The sequence below is a fragment of the Cadophora gregata genome, assembly GCF_030347475.1.
Source record: "Cadophora gregata isolate MNR1 chromosome Unknown scaffold_4, whole genome shotgun sequence".
Lineage (NCBI taxonomy): Eukaryota > Fungi > Ascomycota > Leotiomycetes > Helotiales > Ploettnerulaceae > Cadophora > Cadophora gregata.
The window spans coordinates 3,121,484-3,137,576 of record NW_026695927.1 but is presented as its reverse complement, the minus strand read 5'-3'; the positions used below and the strand labels follow the sequence as shown (position 1 = coordinate 3,137,576).

The 16,093-nt window shown below is 44.6% G+C and overlaps 5 protein-coding genes across 5 annotated transcripts; 2 read left to right on the top strand and 3 right to left on the bottom strand.

The window, feature by feature from the left end:
- Positions 1-2,870: 2,870 nt before the first annotated feature.
- Positions 2,871-3,272, top strand: ONS95_010748 (uncharacterized protein; the record flags this gene model as incomplete). The annotated part of the gene is made up of 1 exon (XM_058504370.1): positions 2,871-3,272. One exon carries the CDS (start codon positions 2,871-2,873, stop codon positions 3,270-3,272), a length of 402 nt encoding a protein of 133 aa, XP_058361084.1.
- An 835-nt stretch (positions 3,273-4,107) lies between these two features.
- On the top strand, positions 4,108-4,537 carry ONS95_010747 (uncharacterized protein; the record flags this gene model as incomplete). The annotated part of the gene is made up of 2 exons (XM_058504369.1): positions 4,108-4,270; positions 4,392-4,537. The coding sequence occupies 2 exons, from the start codon at positions 4,108-4,110 to the stop codon at positions 4,535-4,537; spliced, it is 309 nt and encodes a 102-aa protein (XP_058361083.1).
- Positions 4,538-4,882: 345 nt separating this feature from the next.
- ONS95_010746 (uncharacterized protein) lies at positions 4,883-7,725 on the bottom strand. Its single transcript, XM_058504368.1, has 13 exons — positions 7,553-7,725; positions 7,449-7,478; positions 7,282-7,373; positions 6,794-7,217; positions 6,626-6,737; positions 6,267-6,573; positions 6,081-6,204; positions 6,017-6,032; positions 5,860-5,971; positions 5,785-5,804; positions 5,597-5,720; positions 5,418-5,548; positions 4,883-5,347 (listed from the first exon to the last, which is right to left on the bottom strand). The coding sequence occupies exons 1-13, from the start codon at positions 7,613-7,615 to the stop codon at positions 4,941-4,943; spliced, it is 1,962 nt and encodes a 653-aa protein (XP_058361082.1). The 5' UTR covers positions 7,616-7,725; the 3' UTR covers positions 4,883-4,940.
- A 262-nt stretch (positions 7,726-7,987) lies between these two features.
- ONS95_010745 (uncharacterized protein) lies at positions 7,988-10,876 on the bottom strand (the record flags this gene model as incomplete). Its single annotated transcript, XM_058504367.1, has 4 exons — positions 7,988-8,499; positions 8,557-10,359; positions 10,415-10,699; positions 10,762-10,876. The coding sequence occupies 4 exons, from the start codon at positions 10,874-10,876 to the stop codon at positions 8,240-8,242; spliced, it is 2,463 nt and encodes an 820-aa protein (XP_058361081.1). The 3' UTR covers positions 7,988-8,239.
- Positions 10,877-12,188: 1,312 nt separating this feature from the next.
- Positions 12,189-13,718, bottom strand: ARO8_2 (Aromatic/aminoadipate aminotransferase 1; the record flags this gene model as incomplete). The annotated part of the gene is made up of 2 exons (XM_058504366.1): positions 12,189-13,140; positions 13,222-13,718. The coding sequence occupies 2 exons, from the start codon at positions 13,716-13,718 to the stop codon at positions 12,189-12,191; spliced, it is 1,449 nt and encodes a 482-aa protein (XP_058361080.1).
- Between the last annotated feature and the right edge of the window lie 2,375 nt (positions 13,719-16,093).

The following is a 16,093-nucleotide window of genomic DNA, read 5'->3' as shown; positions in this document are numbered from 1 at the left end:
TTAAATCTTGTATATAAGATTCCTTTTCTTATAAGATCTTAACTTTCTTATCGACTATTAAGGATTATTAAGTTAAGAAACTATCTACTATAGTAATATATCAGCTTTACTTTTAAAGAGCTAAGGTTAAAATTAAGAAAAGTGCTTTATTAGGGTATATGTTCTTTATTATATTATTTGCTGTAATAATCTTCTGTCAGTACTCCTTTAGCTTACTTTATAATCTATTAATACTAATGTCTTTATTAAAGGTAAAGTTTTGAATACTTATTATATATTAGTTAGCGGTTGATAAGCTAGTCTTATTATACTTTAGCTTTAATTATGTTTAAATAGCAGAAGCAATCTTATGCTTATTAATAAGTATAGTATTATCTTCGCTGAGTTCTTTTAGTATGATTTCCAGGGCTTTTATGTTATCTTAGTCTTATTATTTAGCTTTATTAAGGTTCTATATTCCTCTAAGTCGCTTAAATCCTATAGTAATCTCATCTACTCTTAAGTTAAATAGTATCTTAAAAGCAGCGACTTTAGCTCTACTCTCTCTTTCTCTTAAGATCTATATATATTCAGTCTTAGTTACCTCGATAGTATAGAAAACGCTTTTACTCTTAATCTTAACTTTTACGCAGCGAAACTAGTCTTTATAACACTCTTTACTTAAGGTTAGTAAGTACTTACTATCTTTTCTTATTTTATATGTTTATTAATATATAAAAATCAATACTTTTTAAATAGACGGTTTTATATATATATAGTTAACGAAGGGTTTTAACGTGTTATTAACTTAAGGTTATATAAAAACCACACTTGATTTTATAATTATAAGCAGCTTTTTTCGCGTGTTACTTAACTTTTTATATTTATACAGAGCTTCTTTTAAAGTCTATAAGTTATACGGTTATTATAAGACTCCCTCTAAAGCTTATAAGTCGTTTAGTTAGTTACAAGAGCACTTCTTACTTAGCTTCTTAACTTATTATTATCAGTACTCTTACTTAGCCTCTTAGTCCTTCTTACTTAGACTAGTCCCTCTTCTTACTTTAAGAGGTTCGAATTAATCGCCTTACTTTTATTAATTCGCTTATCTTAATTTATCTGCCTAGGGCTTATAATCTATTAAAAGGTGTAGCCTTTTATATAGTATATTCATAAGGCTAGGTAAGAAAGACTAAATAATAATAAGTAAGACTATTTATATTAGATAGTAAAGTTAATAATAGTTAACTCCTTTACTTTATTACAGGTTTAGTTACTATAAGTTATACCTTTAAGAAGTATATTTATAAAGCTATATAGAACTATCTACAGAAGAAGCTATAGTATATAAAGAGTTAAGTACCCTTAACTAGGCTATCTTCAGCCTAGCGATACACGTGATATCTGGCCTGAATCCCTTTATATTCTAACAAAACTTAATATAAACTCTTATAGTAATATAAAGCTATTTACTCTTATATATAACTAAGTAAGTAGCTATTAGTAAATCTCTTTAAAGTTAATTAAGCTTTACCGAGCTCTAGACTTTTCCTAATCGAGTATAGTAAAGAACTAGTTACTATTACCTTTATATCTATAGAGTTATAGCTTTTATAATACTATAAGACTTAAGTATTATATAATCTCTATTAATTGGCCTCCTTACTCTATTAATTCAAATCCGATTAAAAATATCTAGAGAGTTTTAAAGTAAAAGCTATATAATAAAAATCCTTATAGTAGCTAGACTTTAGAAGACTTAAAAGTAAATATTCTAGATATCTAGGAAAACAAAATCTCTATTAAGCTAATTAATAGATTTAAAGATATAATACTAGAAAGAATAGTAAAGGTTAGATTAAGAAAGAGGGAACTTTCTGGATAGTAAATTATTACTATAAATAGCTATCCCTTTATCCGCTGAGATACTGCCCGCGCTAGCAGGGGAAGCTAAATAAAGCCTTCTTATTCGCCCGGAGATAAGGCTCAACTATCGTTCAGTGATATAACCAATTAAAACCCCTACTCCTTATTCCCTGCTAGCTTAGGCAGTGTCTCAGCGGACGAAGGGATAGAATACAGCAGAATCAAGGGGGTGTACGAGGCCCACTGTTAACCCCCTGTCGTGCTAAGATAACTTTCCAGCGTATTACTTTCTATGTGTATCTTTCCGGCACGTTACTTTCTCTCGTATTGAAAGTTTACCGCGTTACCTTCCAGCCCATTCCTACTGTGGCGGGCCGCGACTCGAACACCCACACAATAAGAGAGTTAGCAATTCAAGGCACAAGGATTACTTTGATACAAAGAAGCGGATTAAGCAAATGTCGAGATATCACATATCTGAAGTGTGGGGTTTGTCAAATAAAGGGCGGAGAAGAGAATGGATTAGATAGAATCTCTCTAAAAAGCGTAGTTATCGTGATAATCTTAGGTAATGCTATTAATCATGATGTTCCAAAGGAGTGACAGTTCAGAATCTCTAAGTACCACCGGCCAGCTGCACCGGTAACGTGACTTCCATCCACTACGCTAAGCACCAAAATCAGGTGGCCCTGCCACATTATTAAAAAAATATAAAGTAAGCTGTTTTTCCGTGGCGCTGGGGAATTTCTCACCTTGGAGGATATAAAGCCAAAGTGGTTCTGACTGACGATGTGCACAAGAGCCCGACGACAGACATCAGTTTGGAAAACACCATCTCTGGCTTGGTTCATCCACTGTCAGAATGTAGAAGGATAGCATTATGGGCGAGAAACAACGGTCTCAAGGTCCATCTTGACGGAGCGAGACTCTGGGAAACTGTTGCAGCTGGAGCTGGATGCCCGAAAGACTTTGCTGAGTGTTTCGATAGTGTCTCCGTGGATTTCTCCAAAGATTTAGGTGCTCCCATGGGCGCTATGATTGTTGGCAGCGAGAATTTCATCAACAGAGTAAGGAGAATCAGGAAGAGAGTGGGCGGTGGAATGAGGCAATCTGTCGTCTTAAGTGCAGCGGACTGGGCTGCTCTCGATAACTTCAACAAGCTTCCGGAAGTTCATCGACTCGCAAGAACGGTGGCTGACATGTGGATCGTGAGAGGAGGACGACTACGCAGGAGGACAAGAACGAACCTTGTGTGGCTGGATTTGAGAGATGCTCAAGAGTTTCGTCGCATAGGCATTGAACATGGGATTCAGCTTGATGGATGTCGAATCGTGCTGCATCACCAGATCAGCCGGAAGGCTATCCTTCGTCTTGGCCAGGTTTTTGATACTGTTCTGGCTTCGAGTTTGTTAGGCAAAACTAAGTGAAGCGCTCTGGCATGCAAAGTTTCATGTATAAATTTCTTAGACTTGGACAGAACGTTGAGAGGTTGCTAAGCAGATTACTGGTGCTGTCAGCTCCAAGCGATATGTAAACAATTAAACGATGAGCAAAGCGAAAAGCCTCGAAACCTGCCGAGGACATCACTATACTGACTCGCAGGATTGACACAAGCATGTTATAACATGCCATAATGGGATTCCTCCCTCATCATGGCGACACGACGGTAAATGCAGTTATTTAGAAGGATGATACGCTTCTTTCTCCCTCCTGCTCCTAGGGAGTTCTTGGCAACCCCGCATTTTTTACCCCTCGATTTTGCGTCTCTATTGACTTTAGGTTCCGACGAGTAATATTGGAAAGCCTATGTATATAAAGAAGCAATACTGTACCACTTAGGCAAGCCACACTTCAGAAATCTTTAACTTACTTTGTCATTTTGGTAAGAGTCCTTCTAGAAACGAAATCCACTCTGCAAAGCCCGCCCCCACTTCGTTATCGCGATTGTCGCTTACCCACGGCCAGGCCAGTTGCGAGTACTGTACGATGGAGATCAGATGGATGGCATTTCCATTTTCCTTGGAACAGCAATATTTCGCTTCTCGCCTTAGCCACGCAACGTCATCGCCTTGTGGGCACGAGAGTCGAGACGAGACAACAGATAAGGTAAGCTCTTTGTGTCACATCACATCCTCATCCTCTTTTCCCCTCTTCTCTTACTTATTCTTTTCAGCTCCTCCAACACAAACACAACAATACCTTCAAATCAAGCCTTCACGATTCAAACCACCCGAACTCAACAACACCCTACATCCCGCAAATATGTTCTCCCAAGCGCTTACCATCCTCCTCCAGCTCTCTCTCTTCTCCCTCGTCATGGCAGAGGAGACGATGCTCGCGACATCCCACGGCAACGCCTGGAAATACGGCAGTGGAGGTGGGATCGTTGGGCTTATTGTTTTAGTTCTCGATGTGATTGCGTTCAGTACGTGCCTAAATCCCTCCCTCCCATGAATTTCCCTTCCCCTCCTATTCTATCGCACTCCTTTCACTATCTCTCAGAATCCTAGGATAGTAGCTAATTCTTCTTCTTTCTACCCCCACAGTCGAGATCCTCAAATCTGGTCGCCCAGCCCTCAATAAGCTGCTTTGGTGTCTCCTTGTCTTCCTCTTCCCAATCGTTGGCTTGATTATCTATTTCTTCTTCGGACGTACTGCTTCTAGCAGTGGATCTTACGAGCCTATCGTCTAGAGGATGCGAGTGGCTCGGGACAGGCCGGGGGCTTGGATGGGGAAGAATATTGGACTTGGTGGGGGAGTTGAACATGAAGTACATGATGGAAGTACACCGGGGAGGACTACGCATCTGTGGGAGGGAGAGGAAGTCGTTCGGGTGCTGAGTGCAGGTCGCTCAGCCAATGACGGGATCTATGAACTTCACGAAACCGGTTGCGGAATCTTTATGGGGAAGGGCGAGCGTTTCGTTTTCAAATTGCATGGCCTTTCCTTCTACCTCTATGTTTGCATACCGCATGCGCCTGAATATATCGTCTGAATGTCACATACAGCTTGCGTCACATTCTATGAGCTTCATTGTCTTCATTCTCTGCCAATTTTGTCCAAATCCACCACCTATCATCACCTTCCACCCCCAGCTACCCCGGCACACCCCCAAACCCACCTCCAAAATCCATAAACAAGTCCTGAAAATCAAACGGTATCCAACAAAACGTCAATCCCGGAAAACTCCAGTCCATAATAAATTCCTTCGGCACATAACTCTGGAAATCCACCTCAGCATCCACCTCCCCTCCTCCCTCATTCCCAACACCAGCTCCGATCCCACTACTTGAGACAGGCAGACCGTTCAGATTCAGTGCTTTCTCGCACTTCTCAACGCTCAGGCAGAGGATCCGGTAGTATATGTTGCTGGAGCCACGGACTTTCGAGAGGTGTGAGAGTAAGCTTCTGGCGGAGGTGATTAGGCTGGACATGTCTGTTGAGGAGGAAGGGAGGAGTCGCGCAAGTTTGAGGAGGAGGAGAACTGAGAAGGCGCATTTTGCTGAGAGTAGTGCGTATGTCAGTACATTCTACTTGAGATATGAAATAATTGTACTGGGAATCAGACATACCCCACACGAAATCCATTCCATACCGGAAGGTAGCAATATATAATTCGGGGTTCGAGAGGATGATTGAGAGATGTCGCTGTGCGCTGACTTTTGCTAGGCGGATGAGGTTCTGCTGGGAGTCGGACATGATGCTGGCGATAGTCAGCTGAGCCACATAGTTTTATTTTCAGAGTACTTACGCGACGTTTTCAATTCCCATTCCCTGCAGTCCTTGACATAGCATGGTCATTTCGGACCAGTCTCGTTGGATCTTGAGGTTGATTTCTAGACTCGCTCTCTCCTCTTCTTTATCGATATGCGACTCTGTTTGTGCATTCTGTCAGTCTTTCGAGTGACGCAAGTGTTCTGGATTGGTGCTGCAACATACCAACAAGATTGGTCCAGTCACTGCACATATTAGCAAGCTGTTGAATGTTGCTGGTGTGGGATACAAAGGAAGTACCTCAACCAAACACTCAAGTCAACCCTGGTCTCTTGGACAATTTCGGTCATTTCTTCATCACTCAAATAATTCTCGCTTCCCGTCTTAGGCACAAGACGTTCTTGTGCAAGTGCTGAACCGGTCAGCGGAAGCAACAAGACATGGAGAAGTCACGTACCTCGAATTGCATTCAACTACTTCTTGTCAGTATATCACCATATCATCGAGACCAGGAGCCAGACCTCAACTTGAGCCAGCAGTCTGAAATCCAGCATAGTTCTACTTGGATGCCCCAGCAGTACTCGACACCTCCTCATCCCATCCACAGCCTTCACTCCAGGATGCTTTCCACAATCTAAACTCAATCTTCCCATTCACTGTCAGTACTCATACCAAAATTCTAGCCCGGATTCTGGGAGCGAGCTTACATATGCTCCAACACAAAACTCCCAAACCACACCCTCGCTTCTCTCATCAGTTTCGCCTCCTCTTCTCTATCTCTCTTCTCAGCCTGCAACATGAGACTCGACAGTCTGTTGACCGCAGCAGGTAAGTTCAGATCCAAGGCTATCCGAGTCGCCATGCTGGTTAACAGCCAACCTTTCTCAGAATAGCATGCGTTGATAAGTAGTGCCTGGACGGTCTCAATTGTTTTAGAGACCGTTCCTAGCATCACTTCGCAGATTGGGGATTTGATTGCGTTGGTGAGAATCCGGTATTGGTCGGATCCCGGACCTGATGGGGTTAGTATAAGCAAAGAGCTGTTCTGTGCGAGGGAAAATCTCACCATGTTGAGCTCGACATCCTACTGCGCAGATTGAGTCGAACAGCATCGCACTTTTCTGCCTTACGCTGTCAAAGGTATCGTATTCCGGATCAAACACAGGGACGTATCGATCCTGTCATCGCATCAGCTCTAAAATCCTTCTTCAGGAATGTCATCAACTCAACTTACACATCCTTGGAAGAACGTCTGGAAATACAGATACGCATCACCCACAGTGACCAACCCCTTGCTCACAGCATCAGCAGTAGCTTCTACTGTCAACTCAAAATCTCTCCTCCTCCGCTTCAAGCTTAAACCGGGTTGCGGAACCGCATATCCACTATCTCCTAGGAGCGGAGGCTGAATTGGAATAATGTCAGGAGGCGGAACAACCTGCGCCTGACTCGTCAAACCAATTGAAGCAAGACTTCCCGCATTCGCAAACTGTAACTGTACTTGATTATACGACGACGAAGGCGACATAGAAGGTATGCTATTCTGGATTTGCTGGTGCTGTTGCTGCTGTTGTAACTGCAGCAGAGTCACTGCGGTTGAGGTATCAGGAGCCGAGTTCCGTAGTGCTGTGAGTTCCTCCTCGAGCCTCGCGACTTTCCTACGATGAAGAGTAAATATCTTGGGAACAGAACATAAAGTGACAAAAGTGCCCCAAGACTTACTGAATCAGAGCATCATCGGCGGTTCTCACATAATCGCACCAGGCGTTGGCCTTTCTGCATCGAGTACATGGCTTTCCTCCATCACATCTCAACTTCAAAGTCGGCAGTTAGCACGGAGCACATTTGGATGAGGACCACAATGTTAAGATTAGATGAGATAAGCTTACTTTGGAGTTTCTACATGCCGTACAAGCTTTCTGACAATCGAGAAACTGATCAGCATTGCCGGGCTTCGTCGTCAGGAAATACCAAGCCGAAGCGTTGCACTCACAAGAACTCGCCGCTTCTTCGGCTCAGCGTACCTGGCTTCTTCTGACTCCGTCTCCATCCTCATAGGAGTTTATACCTTGCATATATAGCTTTCATAGTTTTCGCTGCAGATCGGCAAGACGGAAGAGTCGCTCGCTCGCGGAGATGTATGCGATGTATGTGATGTAAGTTATGCAGCGGAAGATCGAACAGTGAGCAACAGCCGTCAGAGAGCGGGGTGCGGAGGAGTGTGGGGTTACTGTACGTAGCCAAGCACTTGCACCATAGATGCCGTGTTGACCTTACCCGAGCATCCTGATAGCGACTTCGACTGCAAGGCGAGGGGATTATCTATCATGCTCGGAAGAATTGTGCCATTCTTTGGAGTGAAGGGCCTAAATCTCCGACGGATATATGCTCAGAGTGGCTAGATAAATCAAGGTCAAAAGAATAAGAGTCCTTTTGTACAATTATTATTCCTTTCCACCCGCCCCAAACAAAATGTTTGGGTAAGGTGCCCCATGGCCGGGGTTCTAAACTAAAAGCTTGCTCTCTCTCATCTTGCATCGTTTCAAAGATGGCAGTCTTTACTAACTAACCCCCAGCAATGCAAGAGCTGCACAGTCAATCCCATACCAGGCATGCCATGCGAAAATATCGTTCTCGAAATACAACACAGAAAAGGAGTTGGGGGTCGGGTATTTTCCACTCATCTCGCAAAAACCTTGACAACACCGTCGCCACCAGCGCTGACCACCCATCTTCCATCCTTACTCCAGCAAACAGAACAGACGCCTTCTCCTCGCATGAGTCGATGGCTGGTAATTTCCTGGATGCAACTTCTCTTCTCCAAACTCCAAAATCTTAAGCTCGCGTCATGGCCAGCGGACACCAATTCTCGGCCATCGGGAGACAGCGACAAAGAAGATATAGCAGCTGGATGTGCCAGCATATTATATGTGCATTGACCTGGGACATAATGAGAATTTGCGTTTGGAAGGGGAGACTCAACCTTGGGGCGCTTACCGCTATTTGCGTCGTAAAATCTGATAAATCGATCCTCATGACCGGAAATAATGGTACCCTCAACTCCGCCACTTGACCCAGTAGCTCCTCCGACCACACCCTCCTCCTCTGACAGACCACGACTGGAGTCGAACGTCAGCGAGCTTTCAAGCCCAGCAGTTGTTGCGACGATGGCATTCACACCGGTGGCATCAGTGTGATCGAAGGTCTCAAGACTAGCCATAGCAGCAACTTCCTCTCCAGAGCGAGTGTCGTAAACAAGAACGGCGGCATCGGAATATGAAACAGCAAACGTATCACCTGAAGTGGATAATGGTGTGATACATGTTGGCGAGGCTGTGCTGTTCTCTCGAGATATTGAATGGATTAAAGTGTAGTGGAAAGGCGAGTTGGAAGCAACACTAGGTTGCGGCGAAGAAGGAAATCCGGATCCAGACGACATGGAATTGCCTCGAACGCGACCTCCTCTTCGCGAGGCACTTCCAGTCTGTGCAGGTGGTGACATCAACTGTGGTGGTGCACTGACAGACCAAACCTTGACAGTTCCGTCTGCACTACCGGTTGCCAGAATTATGCGGTCGGGGCCACCAAACGAGTTTGCGGGTCCGAAAACAGCACCTGTGGTCCCTGGCAACACACATACAGTCCAAACTGCATCGGTATGGCCATCAAGAGTCGCCTTCGGGTCAACTCGTCCACGTTCCCAGACTCGGACAGTCGCATCTTGGCCGCCGGAGAAGATCCATCCATCACCCTGTGCTCTTCCACCACTGGAGAAATTCTGTGATGGTGACCAAGCAGTGAGGCTCATCACAGCGCCTGTATGACCTCGGTGCGTGAAATAACTTTGGATGTCCAGATCATTGGCCGTGTGATGCATTCCTCCCTGGTTTTCGTATCTTGCAGGTATGATCCAGCGCTTTATTGTTCCATCGTCTCCAGCCGTACAGATCTCTGGCTCTCCTGGGCTTCCACCTCCAGTAAAGATGACAGAACGTACGGCATCCAAATGTCCCCTCAATCCAAATCTGACCTTGAAACTACCGCTGTCGACCTTCTGCGCTTGGTTCAAGAACAGTTCGTGATCTGCACTCTTCCGCCTTGACATGGATCCCTTTCTTCGATGCGATCCTGGCCCACGATTTGGAGACTTCGGTTCCTGAGCGATTGGGAACAAATCGGTATCGGGACGTTGTGGCGAGGGCTTCGGTTCTGGTTCAGGGAACTGCGCCGCCTCATTAAAGTCCCATCCATCTGCCTCCGTTACTGGCTCCTTCTCGACCTCCTCAACATTAATCTCCCTTCCGTACGAGTCAAAATTGTGGTTGACTTTGGTAGCCGGTTCCTGCGCAGGCTGCTCTGGCAGCTGGAAAGTAGACGACCATTCCTGCGCCGTGGCCGTAGGTAATGGTTGTTGATCTGCGAGTGATCGTGAGACTGTGATTTCTTGGGTTCTTATTGGCAGATTCGAGATTGGAATAGGAGGCGGATGGTGATTGGGGGTTGGTGACGGCCTTGAAAGGCTCGACTCTCGCATATTCTTCTGCCTTGCTTGTTGTTGGTATATCTCTTCCAGGCTTTGTTGCCCCTGGCCTGGACCATATGAAGGTTGCAGAAGTATCTCGTCGGGAGGTGGAAGCTCTCGAGGTGGTAGAGGATTCGAAGGTGACACCATGAGGTAGGTGAGCTCTCCTTGTGTTTTGTCCATAAAATTCTTCAGATTGCCACGATCTGGATCATCATCTGCCTTCTCTCCCTCTCCCTCGGTGTCCAGAAACGAATTATGAGGTTTGTCTTGAGATGCTGTAAGCTGTCAGTATATTACACATCAGCTTCCACACAGTTTGGAAATACATACGCCGTTCTCTCTTAACAGCAAGATGCTCTTGGTCTTTGTCGCTGGGAGAGTCTTTGACCTGCACATCACCGCCTGTTTTGAGCGCTTTGACTTGGGCATCCCGATCTTTCAAAGCCTTCTCCAACATGCTGATATACTTCTTCAAGCTCTTGTTGCTAGCATCACTCTTCCGCGTGCTACCCTCTAACCTTGCGATCCGTCCTTTCATCTCCTGCCTCTCGATCTCCCAACTATTGCGATCTCGCTCGTGCCTATGCCATTCGGTTTGGAGGAAGCGCATGACACCTGTGCCCAGCTAGAGTTAGCATTTTCCCCAGCACACTGCGCCTCATATTGATTCCACGTACCCTGTAGAGTATATTCTGTGCCCTGCGGCTGGTTCACTTGCTGAGGACCATCGCCGCCTCCATTACCTCCTCCATTAGAGCCCGCCCCCCTCCCTGAGAGGGACTGCCAGGCCATGGTGAGCCTTCCCACGCAGACAGAACGGTAGAAACTCCCGAAATATAGTGAGACCTTTGCACAAGCTCACGCTCTGTTGGCGCTGCTGTCGTTGATGCTCGCGGGCATCTGTTGTGGTCGGCGCAAGCTGGCCCCTGAGCTGGTTGACGGTTGGCTGGCTCTCAATTGATCATGGCAGCAGAGCGTCTGGTCGAAAAAAATCGGGAAGCGAATGGTCGTGCAGCTGGAGCAATGGTTCTCGGTGCTGGGCGAAAGCCGTGGACGTGGAAATCGCGTTTGCTGATCACTGTCAGTTCAGTGATGTTCTTCGCGTCAAGTCTAGGATTGTCCCGTCTGCTCTGAGCTGTTGGTGCCTTAGGAGCGTCAGGCACAAAGGTTGCTGCTTTAGCGGCTTCGAACGCTGCTTAGAGCTGACTTCTTGGCAGGGCAGCTCATATTTCAACCATCAAATCCGTCTCTTCTGTTACATATATTGTCTTTTTCTTTTTCGTGAATCTTGTCAGCTTTAATACAGGCTTCTTATTTGACTGCGGGGGCTTGTTCTAGGACAGCGTATGCCGTCGGGAACCTCTGGCACCGAGGCCAGATATCGCTGTTTCTGGGCTCTAACGTCCTTTGCTTACCGCAATCCAGTGGACAATTGCACTCTTACTCACAAAACTATGTTTGACGCATATTTATTCATTTTTTAGTGGCCCGGCTTAAGAATTAAGCCTTTGGACCACAACAGTTGAGGCACAACTGAAGGTACTAATAACGTCAAAGACCTTAAGTAAGGCGAAGTTGTGGCAGTACTGGGATGAGTGCAAGGCCATGTAATAATCAGAGTAGCTGCAATCGCTGCTACAACAAGTCCAAGTCCAGGAACACGTGGGTTCGAACATCTCTAGAAGGTTAAGGCGTAAGGATTCTTACACGAAGAAGTGGGTGCAGGACCAGGACTCGTCTGGCGTGTTCGAGAAGCGATTTTCACTAGGGACAGAAAGGTCAGGCTTAGAAGAATATAGCTTAATCAGTTGTATACCTAAAGATTTAAGATAGGCAAAAAGGGTGACAAGAGGGACTTACTTGTAGGTCGTGATAATAAATTTAAAAGGTCTGACCTTCTTATAAGCGAGTACTGTCATCGACTAGCTGGGAGCAGCTACCAGCGAATTCGTAGGCCTATTAACGTCCTGAAACATAGTTGGGACGCCTAAAGACAAAGAGGCTTGTAGGAGAGACGTCTGCTAGAAGATTTCTGATTCGTGAATAAGGAGATACAGCAGTGGCTTTAAGACGCCTCCAACCAGTCAATCACCTGACCCAACCGCTACAACTTCTTCTCCTCCTCCCCCCGATAATGACCCGCAATTAAGAACGCTAGCTCTAGAGCTTGCTTCTCATTCAATCTCGGATCACAAAAACTCGTATAATTCAGCGAAAGATCATCCTCCTTAAGCCCCTCACTCCCACCTGTACACTCCGTAACCGCCTCCCCTGTTAACTCAAGATGTACACCTCCTAGATAACTCCCCTCCTCCCTATGAACCTTAAGCGTCTCCTTTAACTCTTCTAGAATATCCGCAAACTGTCGGGTCTTGATCCCCGTAGACGTAGACCTCGTATTCCCATGCATAGGATCGCATTGCCAGACTACGCTACGCGCGTACTCGCTGCCTTCGACGGTCCGGATGTGCGTGGGGAGGAGGGACCGCACTTTCGACGCGCCGTACCGGGTAATGAGCGTTATTTTGCCGATCTCGATAGAGGGGTTGAGGGTGCGGAGGAGGGAGAGGAGGTCAGATGGGGTGGTGGTAGGGCCGATTTTGATACCGATTGGGTTAGCGATGCCGCGGAAATATTCGATGTGAGCGCCGTCTATCTGTCTCGTGCGGTCTCCTACCCAAAGGAAATGTGCGGAGGTGTTGTAGTAAGACTTAGTACTATTATCTCCTGTTTGGCCGAAAGCACGTGAGTTTGAGTCGAGAGGTTTTGTAGGGTTTCGGAGAAGGCGGGTGAGGCGCTGTTCGTACTCTAGGAGGAGACCTTCATGACTTGTGAAGAGGTCTACAGTTTGGAGTTGGCCGGCTGTGTCTGCGCCAACGGTGCGCATAAAGCGGAGGGAGTCGGTAATAGAGGAGACGATAGAGGAGTATTTGGTTTGGAGCTCCGGGTCACGTACATGACCGAGACCCCAGTCGAGGGGACGATGGAGGTCAGCAATTCCAGAACCAATAGAGCCCCGAATGAAGTTCAATGTACTTGCAGAATGGAAGTAGGCACTATTGAAGTCAGCTAAGGGGTACGGGGAAGCAAAAGACAAAAAGGAAGAACCAGGTACAGTGTGCTGAAGAAGAGCTTACCTGACAAGACGCGCTGGGTCAAGAGCTCTCTCACTAACTTCAAATCCATTCAAAATGTCTCCTCTGAAAGAAGGAGTTTCAACCCCATCAACAAGCTCTGTAGGACTAGATCTAGGCTTAGCATACTGCCCAGCCATCCTCGCAATCCTAACCACGGGCTTATTTGAGCCCCAAATAAGGACCAAACTCATCTGCAGTAACAATTTGATCTTTGACTCAATAGCATTCTCCTCGCAGTAGTCGAAGAGTTCTGCACAGTCGCCGCCCTGGAGCAGGAAGGCTTTGCCGAGAGCCACATCTCGTAAGCTGGCCTTTAATTTTTCTATTTCGGTGGGCGTCACGATGGGAGGGAGGCGTTCAAGCTTGGAGAGGGATTTCTCTACGCTTTTGCGGTCTGGGTAGATAGCGTCTTGCTTGATGGGTTTACTGGTCCAGGAGCTAGGTGTCCAGGGAGGGGTTAAATCAGTGGACTTGGTAGGGCTATTGAGATGCGCCATTGTTTTTTCTCTAAGAGGGTGCAAATAGATTTGAGATACAATTGATTTAGCAAAAGATGCTAGAGCAAGAGACACGTATTAAGGGAGATATCTGGATGTTACGAAGCCAAAATATCAAACTTGATGGAGATTGAAGAAATAGATGCTTAAGCCAGAAAGTCATCTCAACTTCAGAATGGAGTCATTTGTGGGCAACCGAGTCGGCAGGGGTTGATCTACGCTATCGGCGTCGGTATATGTGGCTGAGTTTAGCGATCCCGCATCGTGAAAGAACCACAGAAACCTCATCTTTTCTCTAACACAACTCAACCGAAAATTGACAGAAGTTAAAACTAACATCTTTGAATATACACTGAAGATAAAATCTCATTTAGACAATTGTGTGTTGTGAAAATAACTTCCTAGGATATTCGTTTTGGTGTTTGTTCCGGACCTGTCAACTAGCTAGCCACTTAATACTGACGCCGATAGCCACGCCATCTTTTGAGACGCTGCTTTAATTTACACTATTAGTGGACACCAGTGCTCTACCGACTGGGCCAAACATGCCTTATATTTTTGTTATTCTATCCGAGTCAAAGGAGAGGCGTCGTACGATACCTAGGCTTTCTTTTCAACTCGGGTTGGAGGTACCCTGCCTAGGTAGCATACAAAACAGTGACATAAGTCATAATCAATCATAGTTTGTTAGAAATATGGGGATTGTAGGCGTAGACTTAGTACTGTAGGCCGTACTACTGAGTACGCTACCCCTTTATATAGGAGATTCTCTCTCTCTGTAGTATGTAAAGGTAGTGGTAACTACTTCTTTACTATACCCGATTAGGAAGAGTCTAGAGCTCGGCAAAGCTCGGTAAGACTCGGTAGAGCTCGGTTAACTCTGAAGGGGTTTACCGACAGTTACCCACTTAGTTATACGCAAAGGGAAATAGCTCTACGCTACTATGGGAGTTTACGTCAAGTTTTACGTCAAGTGTAATTAGGCCTAATCGGGAATAGCCCGGGGAATTTGTCTATATAGGCTCGAGCGCCCTCCACGGAATCGAGGGCTCCTCAGCTTGATATTCGCGCTAATAGAGAGGTTATCACCTGATCCGTGGTTATTTCGCTCACGTGCTAGCTAACGCTAAACCGTGCTATTACACTTAGTAAGTTCCTTTAGCTTAACTAACTTTTACTTAGCTGAAGAGTTCTTTTTAGTAATAGTAAGCTTATCTGTCTTAATAGTAGCGTCCTTCTCTAGAATAAGCTACTAGGCTTTTATAATTACCTTACTTAGTAGATTCTAGCTATTCTAATTCTTACGGGACTTAACTATATTCTTTATAGAATATTTAATACCCTAGATCGAGTTAATACTACTAGCTTTAATAAGTTTATAATCCCTAGTAGTAAGTAGCTTTGCCTTAAGCGCTGTATTACTAGTAAACTTAGCGTAGTTTCTAGTAATAATAATCTTAAACTTGACTTAAGCTTAGGACTCCTTAGTAAAGCTTATAACTTTAGAGCTTAGTTGCTTTATCTTATTCGGGGTATTAGCTTTTATAATCTTATTAAATGATTTAGTATTATTATAATAGTACGCCTTAAACGCTATTATAAACCTATCTTAGTTAGTAATATAATTCGACTTCGGGTTTAAAATACTATACTTACTATTTAGTATATGAAAAGTTTAACTTTTTATACTCTTTAATATTAGCTTTAAAAGGGGCTATTTACTACTGGGTTAGCCAGCTATTAGCCTCCTATATCTTTTAGAAGAATATATAGTTAGAGGTATTTATCTCTTCTTTTTTATTTATTAAGGTCCCTTTTATCTTAGTACTTTTTTTAGAGGTCTCCCTTCTTATTATTTCCTTCGAGTTATCTTTAAGTATATCCTTAGAAGGAGCAATGTTTATTAATTTACTAGTCTTCTCTTTTTTAACTTAAGGGAGATTAGTATCTGCTTTAACTAGATCTGACTCTTACTTCCGCTTCTCTTTAGACTTTCTTAGCTTTTTAATCTCCTTCTTAGTTATCTCGGTATCTTTATACTTTATAGATACCTTAGATAGATAAGAGTCTTTAGGGTCAGACTATTATATCTAAGGTCTAGATAAAGTTCTATAAGCGGTCTTAGATATAGCTTTTTATTTCCCTTTCTCTGACTTCTTCTTCTTCTTAGTCTTATTTATAGCCTTTTACTTCTCTTTCTCTGACTTCTTCTCTTTTTTAGTTTTATTTATAGTCTTTTACTTTCCTTTCTTTAACTTCTTCTCTTTCTTTTTAGTCTTATCTACTTTTCTTTCTTTTTTATTTAGCTTACTAACTAGGGATAGGTTCTTAATAGTAGCCTTATCCTTAGGGTCCTTTAGCTTAGCGATAGGGGC